The sequence below is a fragment of the Cyclopterus lumpus genome, chromosome 18, assembly GCF_009769545.1.
Source record: "Cyclopterus lumpus isolate fCycLum1 chromosome 18, fCycLum1.pri, whole genome shotgun sequence".
NCBI lineage: Eukaryota > Metazoa > Chordata > Actinopteri > Perciformes > Cyclopteridae > Cyclopterus > Cyclopterus lumpus.
The window spans coordinates 7,660,259-7,670,888 of NC_046983.1; the positions used below are offsets into that span (position 1 = coordinate 7,660,259).

Consider the following 10,630-nt stretch of genomic DNA (forward strand, 5'->3'; position numbering starts at 1 on the left):
CACTCTCTGGTCAGGTTGAGACTAAGCCGAGGTCGGACCGAACCAGACGCAATAACTTAACCACTGGATTATTTATTACACAGACTTGGCTTTTATCTTCTCTCTGGCCCCAATATTCATTCTCGTCGTCTTTCTACTTTCCCCTCCCAAGGCGGAGAGGGTCGCTAAGCAACCTGCACAACAGAGCAGTGCAGCTCTCCAACTTGGCTCTCTGCCCCTGTGGTTTCAGACAATCAAATACACGAGTGTGCTCGCATTCAAACGGAAATGTGTGAGAAAGGTGAAAGCTATGAATAGTTTCCATCTCATAAGCAAAAGAGACAAATAGTCCGTTCAGCTTTTAAGAGCTGCCTCTTGACTCAAGTAGAGCATCATGGTGCATTTATTGAGGTTTGTATTACAGGGCATCCAACTCTGAACTGCTTTAAACCAGAAAGCACAAACACCAGAAGAGTGTAAAGAGATACGCTTTGAATTCACTGCAGCTTGAATAAAAGAAAAACACACCAAAAAGCCACCTGTAGCAGACGCAGGTCACATGATCGAGGCCTACATGGTTCCGAATGCTTCCTGGTAGTGCAAACCAGTGTAGTATTGTTCGATGGCGGCTGCACTAACGCTTGGAAACCTGGATCAGCAGAGGCTTCAGAGTGGATCGACTCCTCGGTGTCAACGATGTGAGGTTTTAGTTGGATCATGCTGTACTTCCTCTCATCTACCTGGAACATTACACAACCCTAAAGTAAAGCACACCCCACGTATGGCAAGAGCACTGCAGTACAGTATTAATGCAATTATACAAACACAATGTGCTGCTGCATCACTCACAAATCTAGCCCAATTTGTAGAAAAAAAAACAACCAGAAAACAATAGAATAGACATCCCTCGTTTTTTTTTACTACTTACAGACTTTCACAGATTGTTATGAGTTTACGGTAATCAAGCTAGCTGCTTACAGAGTTTACACAACATTTTTTAATGATCACAGCTTTATAAAATATACATTTGTGGGCATGCGACAGGACACTTGGGCGTCCAACAGTTAAAGAAAGAAAAGGGTAAAAACGAAAGATCCCCTCCGTTTACAAAAAGCAAAAAGTCAAGAACAAAGGGCACTTCTGTAACTATAGCAGTTATGGATCTCCAGGGCAGCATTACAGACACACACAAGTCAAGGCCCTGCACATTCTACCAGTTCAGGAAGAACATCAGTGCGAACAACATTTTTTGATTAAAGATTCATCGTATTCAAACAAATGTTCTTCCGCTAATTAAATAACTAAATTGAGAGATATCAGGTCCCAATCCAATTTGTTTACACTGGTCTCAACCTCCCTGCGTTTAGCATGGACCAGTCTTGGCATACAGCTCCAATTCTTATTCACCCAACTGGCTTTACAACATGCACACAGAACCCTGAAATCAGATCTGCACTAACCCGGACCTTTGAATTTGATCTCTGCTAGTGTGTCAGTAAATGTTGTAAACTGGAAGATGATATGTTAAGACTTAAGTTACGTGGACTGTAAATGTTTACGGTAACCAGATATTTAAAAATGACCCAGAGAGGCGTTCACACCCCAGGAATTCATGTTGCTGATGACCAAAAAGACAAAAAAAAAAAAAAAAAAAAAAATAGCTTTATCCGTAGAAAGCGTTCCTAAAATAAATATCACATGGCAGGTGTCACTTTGTGTCAGCCGTCTGGGCCGGCAGAGCTTCAGGCTGCTCCGGGCTCCCCTCGGCGGCGGGGGCGAGCGGCCCGGCCCACCACAGAGTCAGGGCGTTGTCCTGTCGGGTCTCCTGAGGCGACACCCGGGCGTCCCCTCCCTCGCCCTCAGAGGCCGAGTCCCCCCGCTCTCACCGGGAGACGGGAACTGCCGCTGCCCGCTGGATGTAGCCAACAGCGGCATGAAGGGATGAATACTGCGGAGGAGGAAGATGGGAGGCAAATTAAAAAGACGACGCGCAAATTCAAATGTAGGTGTTTTTGTAGGGTTCAAGAAAAGCGATATTTCGGGTATTTGTGCCGCACTTAAATTTAAAGCACAAGAACTAAGGGATGCATTCCTAGTCCTAAAACAACTGAATTATTGATGTCCACATTTCATACATAATAATGGAACATTCAGATACATAATTTCTAATTGACCAGTGGATGTTTTATGAACGCACAGAGAAGCGGTGGTTATTGCTCCCCGTTCTCACAAAGCAGCAATACTGTCGGCAATATTAGCACTAAAAAATTGGACGCCCTTCTCCTCTTATCGGAAATATTTCGGACGATTTTTGTGCATTTCCTCTGCTTTTGTGCGAATGATAATTGGGGGATGGAAACGATAACAGCAACACGGTCACTGAACATGATTGCTTACTTTCTTATTCACAGTTGTCCGTTTGTATTGTCCAATTAGGTTTTTGGGTTAGGGTCCAACCCGGATTCGAACATGATATTAACGACCACGAAAGAAAGTAAAGCTGAAGCGAAGAGATGTGTTCTGTCTCGCCTCCTCCATGTTTAGAACATGCAAGCGTGAGAGTGAGTGTGTGTGTGTGTTTGTGCCAGCGTTGTGTCCGGACGTTGATTTAATACTACACTGCTACTTCTAGTAATAAGGGGAAAACAAGCCAAATATCCTCTTGACATTGGCAAAGGCATCGGCTGTTGGCAATAACTCTGAGCATCGTCGAACCCCGAGATGGTCATCGATCAGCACAACCCTACACGATTCTTTTTAATAAGTTAGTTCCTGTGTCGCTGTTTTGATATCCGGTGATAAATGAGCTCATTTATCCTTTTATTCCATGGCAAGTACAGTCAACTTCCATCTAATAAAACGTGGCCTTATACTTCATCGGCCAATGGAATAGGTTAGATTTTTGGGGTTTTAGTAATCATACCTGACGCCGTTGGTGCAGTCCCAATGGGCCTGGAACCTGAGCTCAGGCTGCAGTAGCGCCTCGTTACCATCAGGAGGAGCTGTCTGGGTGTCCCACACCGACACCACTCTCTCTGTGTCGCCACTTATCAGGTACCTGCCCGACCTTTACACAACAACAACAACAACAACAACCACAACAACACAATCAACACAATGCAAGTACTAGGTGACAGGTGATTTATCAGCCACGTGAAACCATGTGCAGGAAAACTAGATCAACGATAGATTGCTCATATTAATACGGTGTGTGGTTTTGAGGCAGTGTCGCCGACTAAGCGTTCTAGTGAGTCACGTAAAACTCTGGTCCAGATCGAAGTAGATGCGTTGGTTAGTGGCCACGTTTCTCTTGAGTGAAAACACAACCTTGCTCAGCTCCCGTATGTCCCAGCACAGGATCTCTGGATCCTACACACACAAACACACAATCTAAATCTGAACAGGGTTACATTCAGTAAGAGGAGTGAATGGAAGGCACTGATTTCCACAGAGGTTGATAGCTATGGAGCCTCTACATTGCACGTTGCCAATAGAACATTCAGGGCAATTTGTGCGATGTCAAATCGAGAGAAGCCTCCCGTCGGTGTGCGGAAGGAAAATAAAAACAGAGCCACGGAGCAGCGTCGGGCACTATTCCCCCCCATGTCTCTCGTCTGTATGCAAGTGTGTGTGCGCGCTTGTGTTCACCTTGCGCCCGCCAGTGTACAGGTAGTTGCCGTCGGGGGAGAAGAGCAGATGGGTGAGGCCTCCGTGGTGGCGGGTCGGCAGCAGAGCCAGCAGGGTGCCGTCTTGGCAGGAGTAGAGGCCAGCGCAGCGGGAGTAAGAGCCACAGGCGTAAACAGTCTGGCAGGGGCTGAAGCCAAAGCAGGAGATGATGCCACCTTGGCCCTGCTTCTTCACTGCAGCGAGGGCGACAGAGGGACATTTGGCAGGGTTTTAAAAAGGCTCACGAGAAGTCACAGCTCCCAATCACTTTGACTCAAGTCAACTCCTTCAAAATGTATTTTAGTATGTTTGTTTCTAAACAAAGCAGCAGAGACGAGGGTTTGGCCCAGCCCTCGCTGGTTACATAACTTCTTGAGATTAAACATACATTTCTGCAGTTATTCATCATCAGGCGAGAAAAGACACTATAGACAGCAATAACCTATCGGAGCAAGATGGTGAATGGGCAGCAAAGTTTAGGGTTGAGCTCATGACATAAATAAAATAGCTTTTTGCATTTGTTATCAGGTTTGTTTGTTGTCATCTGAAAAGTCACAGCTCATCCTGCATATCTTGCCACTTTATGCAATTAACAAAAAGGAACCGTGAAGGACATGAAGTCTCAAACTTTTGAGTTGAAAACCAAACCTATTTGTCGCCATTTTCGAAGGATCATTTCGGTGGTTTAAAATACCTCAGACAATACAAAAGACTGCCAGCGCTCTGAAACCTACTTGAAGTGTGCGATAGAGATTAAGAAGTCCTCACAGTAAACATTTAGTTATTTCTTTAGTCAGAGCTGTCCTTGTTGATTTGTTCAAGGAGACTCTAGCCTGTTAGATGTGACAGCAAGCTGTCAAACTGGAACTTTTGAATACGAGAAAACTACTGACGTCAACATCATCTTCGTCCCCGCTTCCTCTCATTGTTTGTCTTGTGGGTTTGATTTTCTGAGATCTTAGCTTGCGAACGCAAATCTTTTGATTTGATTTAGTCTTCACTCTCAAAGGAAGCGCCCTTGAACAACACAAAGAGTTTTCATAACAGCCCCCTGACTATAAATTAATACATAATGCGAGAGCCGGGAACACATCAAATTGGTTTAAATAGCTCTTCACTTCTGATGTAAAGCTACTGCAATGAACATATATGGAAGATTAAACCCTTTACCGCCAAGTGTACATGATTTGTAGTCAATGGCTAAATCGTGCAAAACCCAACGTGTGATGCTTTGAGCGGCTGATGACTGACCCACGGTGGGCCGCTCCTCACAGTCCCTTCCCGGACGATCGGTGTAGAAGATCCGGACCGTTTTGTCGAAGCCGCAGTAGAGCTGCGTCCCGTCGGGCGAGAAGCAGAGGGAGTGGGCTGCCGTCAGCTCATCCAGGTGATTGTAGGGTCGGAAACTGGCTCGCACCTCCCCGTAAAACGCATCCCACACGTGGACTGGGTTGTCCCGGCTACTGCTGGCTAGACTGCGGAAAAAGGGAAATATACATTATTTATGGCCACAAAACGTCCCGTTTGTTTTTCTAACCTCTACTGCCTCCACATGAATGTATCAATACATCAAAACAGATACACAGCATTGTGCTAGGCCTCATTATGGTGACAAGACCACAGACCATTCTTATTGATTCAAATCGGGGCCAAAGACTTGAGCCATGCCTTTTTAACTCTAATTACTGGGCGCTGAACAAATGCCGAGACATCGCAGCGGCTCAATTAGACAAAAGGAAATTAGCCCCTACCGCTGCTGCCGTGCACCGCTATGGCCCTCAGCGCCGCAGCTTTATTCCAGAGCAGGGAAATGCCCAATTATAATGCTAGACTGCTGCTAGCTTGGAGCAATGCCTAGAACTCAGTGCAACCTAACCGAACCATAACAGGGGCCCCTTATTCCCTCTCTACAGGAGGTGCATCAACAACACACGGCTTTTAGCAGACAGAAGTTCAAGAGCGCAGGGGGAGAAACAAAATGGGAGATGGGAGATGAGAAAGGGGGGTGGGTGGGGAGAGACAGAAAGGGCCCTCGAAAAACAGGTTAGCTGCATAACAACCATAAACCTTTGATTGGCTTTCTTCGGCCCTTAACAATCGACTCGGAGCTTGCCCGACCACCTTGCGGTGCCCTCAAGGAGCTCCCCAGTGATATGTGTCAGTGATCTAAAGAAGATGGAGAATATCGTCCGTCAGCTCCAGCTGGCATCCTCATGACAGACAGGCTTCGGCAGACACACACGGGCCTCTCAAGCGGTTCATTGACCACTTGAGTTGTTTGTGGATGATTTTGCCGTTTACACAACTCTCATCTTCAGGCACAGCCCCTGACCCAGGACCAGCCCCTGACCTGAAGGCTGTCTGGTGCTGGGTCAGGGGGCTCTTTCGGAGGGTGAAGGCAGTAACTGGAGGAGGATGGAGCTGGGAGAGGAGGGGTATACGCAGTAAAAAAACATTAGAAACTTGACCTCAGCTTGTCAGCATTGCCCCACCTCGTTCGCCATGGACGACACTCAATCTCCACGGCGACGGCAGGGTGTTACTGATGTTTGCTTTGTTTAACAGCGCACGCACAGACACACCGCGATGTCACAATTACCGCTTTTCAAAAGCCTGCTAGAGCGCGCACGCCTGCACACACACGGTAGAAAAAAGAAAAAAAAAAGAGACTTGAGATGAAAAGAGCCCCAAGTCATAGAATCATGAGGCATTTTAGGTGTTGTCTGGACCCGGGAGAGCCGTTAGTGGGCTGAGTCACGCTGAAAAGCACCGCGGGCCTCAAACAGCCGAGCGCATTGCGGCAGAGGAAGGCCAACTTCACTCATAATGAGAGACATCAGAAAGCTTTTTTTTTCTCCACGCTGGCAGCTGGCTCCCACGAGTGTAAATACCACGGCGATGAAAGGGATGAGTCACTGGCATACAGCAATGTCACGTATTTTCAGATAGTCTATTAGACTAGCTCGTGCAAACCGAAGAAAAAAAAAAAAATATAGCAAGAGAATTGAGATTTTAAAAACACCAATCAATGACTGACACCAGCCTCGATACACAACATGGTGTCTTTTTCCGTGTGTCCATTCTTCATTGTCTGACAGGCCGACCTTCAAAGTGAACTTTAAATGTCTCATCTATCCAGCTGTTAAGAGCTGCGCGTCAGGGGATGCTCTGGGTGAGCTCTAGTTGAACTCACAAGCACGTGTCCGCATCCAGAGAGTTCATCTTGGGGTACCAGCAGTAGTCGTAGATGGTGTCCCCCTCCGCCATCCTCAGCACCGGACTCTGCCACAGGATGAAAGAAAGGAAAGAAAACCCATCAGGGATGTAAAGACTGAAAGATACAGTGTCAATGAATAGTAATGGCCGCTGGGATCTAACAGTTGCAATGCTGGGACTGAACAGGTGGCCACACCGGCTTTTCCTTGTCACAACATTTAAAAGCCAGTGGCCGCGTGTGACAAATGAAGCAATAAAAGTTCAGGTTTTCTCTTAACAAGCGGTGAAAGATCTCTGTAAAAAAAAATGGGGGGGGGGAAAATGGATTATGTTTCAATTATTTTTGTTCAGTGATCCCAATCTACTAGCCTGTAATACAATTAAGAGACTGGCTCGCCATTTCATATTTCCCAAAACCTAAAAGGTCTTTCCTATTGTATTGTTTTTCTTGGAACACAACATACATGAAGAAACAACAACAAACGGACAGTCTTTGTACAACACGCGGCAGGTTGATGACCTCTCCTTGACTGGAAATGTCTCAAAATATAGACTTTAAAAGAAATGTGAAATATCTCCTAAACGTGATTAAAACATTTTTAAAAAGCATTTGCAGAAATGGGATGTCACGATAACAGACATTAGTCAAAACCAAAACCAGTGAAATTCCTAGATTCTCGATACCCAATTTGATATCACGGTACATTTATTTAAATGTGGATTAAAATGTGTATTGATATGCAAGTGTTTTTAAATGTTAAATATGTCTGTTTCTTCTCTCATATCCATTTCATATTGCCATTAACTAAATTTCAGTCCCACAAACGATAAGTGAATTGTCAATGATGTACTGTGGTCAGTAAAACTAAAAGAAGTATTTGTGTGTTCTTTCCTTTAAGGTTTCATTGCTTCAATACAAACCGACGGTAAGCCCTCCGTGTGCTCACCATCTCAGGGAGCGAGTCCCAGTTGTAGCTGTAAATCTCTGGAGGGAGGTTGTACACACGGAGCACATTGTCTGCACTGTTGGTCAGGATACAGGAACCATCAGGAGCCCTAGTTTAGAAAAGATGGTGCGTCAACAGCGGTGAACTCATAACAACGTGTACAGTTTGTTTTGTGTTACTGTGTGCATCTTTGGAGGGGCTTATTATTGTATTTTTAAGCAGGGGCAAAGTCATCCAGGACCAATATCGGCTCCGGGGCACAGAGATGCACCATATGTTGTTTTCTTGGCAGATTCTGATTTCCGTAATATTAAAAGTCTGACCTGCGGATTCTGATTTTCTTTCTAAGAACTATAACTTTTCACCACTGTCCCAACAATATATAATTTGAACATTTCTGAAGTCAGTGTACACCTTAAAGAATTTTAAATGTTTTACTTTGATCTTGGCATCTACAGTGGTTATTTGCATAGAAAACACACAACACATAAATAGATGTTTGTATTTTCATTTAAATATGTGCGACATCCATCTGTCTGTCTGTGACTTAACCGTCTGTGCTGCTGTGTGCCAATGGAAAACAATTGTGTAAAATAATGGCACGTGTGTAAATTTGGCAAAAAGAAATCCGATCGGCTACTCATCGATCAGTTCATCTCTTAACAAAATGTACCAATGTAAATCATATATTTATATTTATTTTCTAACAATAACCATACAAATAATTCCATAATGATGACGTACACGTTTTATACTTAGCACCTTTAAAACCCAGTCCACATGGGAGGCGTCATGTTAATTCTAGAAGACATTACCATTTGCAGCCTTTGAGGTAATTCTCTGGGACGTTGGAGTACTCCGTCCAGGCACCAGTCAGCATCTGGGGTCCTGGGTAAAATCTAGGCCGAGGCTGGACGCAAGACCGAGAGAAGGGCAAGTCTTCAGTTAATGAGTTTGACAGACGGGAATTAGAATATCACACAACAAACTGAAAGATGACATTTTCCATCTCCCGAATGCCAAGGGCATCGAGTTACCAGAATAAATGCAACACAGCCTTGACGCGTAGTTCTGCCAAGAATTGTTTTAGTTCTGTTAAACTTCCTAGCCCGGGACCAAACTGTTGCTGTATATAAAATCGTTGAGTTGCACAACGCAAATCAAGCAGACAGTGTCACCACACAGTTGATTATGTTGTTAATTAATACATTACACATCTAACCCCCCCTCCACCAACAAATACCTCCTTTAAATAGCTCACTTGTTGCTGTATCTTTACCCGTAGTTATGTGGAAAGAGGTTAAAAATAAACCAGACTCCTTCCCCCACTTACCGCTGTCCTTCGCTGGGGCTTTCTGCAGATCCGTTACCGTTGTCCTCCTCCTCTGGCGTTGTCTCTCCTCCTTCTAATTGGATATCGAGCCCTCCACTTACTGGCCCCTCTTCCCCCGCGTCCTCACACTGTGGTGCTTCCCCTGTCCCTAGCAACAGCGAGTACATTTGTGATGGTTAACTCAATAATCTCCCAGATAATCCTGAATCATAACCTCTGACAGACTTGAATGAATGCATTTGTATCCCGTTTCTTGCATTTCATCTGATACGTGCAACTGCGTATACTTTACTTTGTTCTGGCGGGGCTGGATCGGCCTGCAGCGATCCCGTCTCCGCCAGTGTTTCTCCATACATAGTGACGGGCTCTGCAACCTGCTCCAGTCCCTGTTCCTCCTCGCTCATCTTGGGCCGCTTGGCAGACAAAGGCACCCCGTCATCAGAGGTCACCTCCACCTCCAAGCGGTCACCTTCGGAGGGAGCCGGTGCCTGATGAGGGGGCTCACTGTCCGCTTCTGCGTCCGGCCCTGTGCCCGCCACACCACCGCCTTCACCACTTCCAGCCGAGTCGGACATCTTTCTCGGGTTTCCTCAATCTCTCCCGTCAAGTCCTCTACCTGGCGTCTCAAAAAAAAAGGCCTCGAGTCCGGCTATCAGACGTGGGTGAGGTAGGTGCTGATGGGATAGTGCTTCTTCCTGCAGTGTGGGTGTTTGAGTCTGCTGGGGGTCGAGGACATCACAGCACCGGCTGGCCAGGAGGATATGGGGGGGGGGGGGGGGGGGGGGGGGGGGGGGGTGGGGGGGTGGGGGGGGGGGGAGGTGGGCAGGTGAGACAACAACCAAAGAGATGGAAGGCGCATATCAAAACATTGCGAACTCACGAGAGCGTTTGCAAAAGTCCGAACATCCGTCGATTAGGATAAGTGGACGTGACGTTTCCTGAGGAATAACTAATGGACTAAAAAACTGCTCGTGGAAACAATCCACTGACACCTGTGGCGAGTCGTGACGTGCATTTAGGATCGTAATTTGCTAAATTCACGGCCGCGAGGAATTGACTACAAAACCCGCTATGCTTCCCGTCAGATAACTTGAATGAAGTTCGAAAATAAGCCAAGACGGTGTGGACAGTCGGTCCACAACAGAAACATTAGCTCGCGGTAGCATTAGCCTAAGCTAGCAGTGTGAACCTACCGTACCTGTGTGGTGGCCTGCTCGCAATGTGGCTATGCACGCACACACACACACACACACACACACTCTTCTTCTCCTCGGCGGCGTGAAACGGTTTCACCGTGAGCCGGAGGCCACGAATGGTTCGCAGAAATATTCGTCCGTCTTCTTCTTCGGGACTGTTTTTTAGTCATCAGTTCATTGCGAGAAGTTGGGAACACTGCGAGCGGCCATGCGTTTCATAGTATCGCGAGAGTTGCGCCAATGACGCTCCCGCGCTCGTTTGTTTCACACAGTGCACATAAGCACACTTGTTT

At 46.2% G+C, this 10,630-nt stretch overlaps 1 protein-coding gene across 1 annotated transcript; it reads right to left on the bottom strand.

Annotated features, from left to right (window-relative positions):
- Positions 1-359: 359 nt before the first annotated feature.
- On the bottom strand, positions 360-10,552 carry wrap53 (WD repeat containing, antisense to TP53). The gene is given in 13 exon segments (XM_034557450.1): positions 360-1,855; positions 1,858-1,927; positions 2,903-3,046; positions 3,245-3,348; positions 3,628-3,839; positions 4,897-5,120; positions 6,839-6,927; positions 7,809-7,917; positions 8,624-8,696; positions 8,699-8,718; positions 9,142-9,289; positions 9,434-9,888; positions 10,340-10,552. Coding segments are annotated over 12 exon segments (1,644 nt in total). The 5' UTR covers positions 9,717-9,888; positions 10,340-10,552; the 3' UTR covers positions 360-1,687.
- Positions 10,553-10,630: the final 78 nt, after the last annotated feature.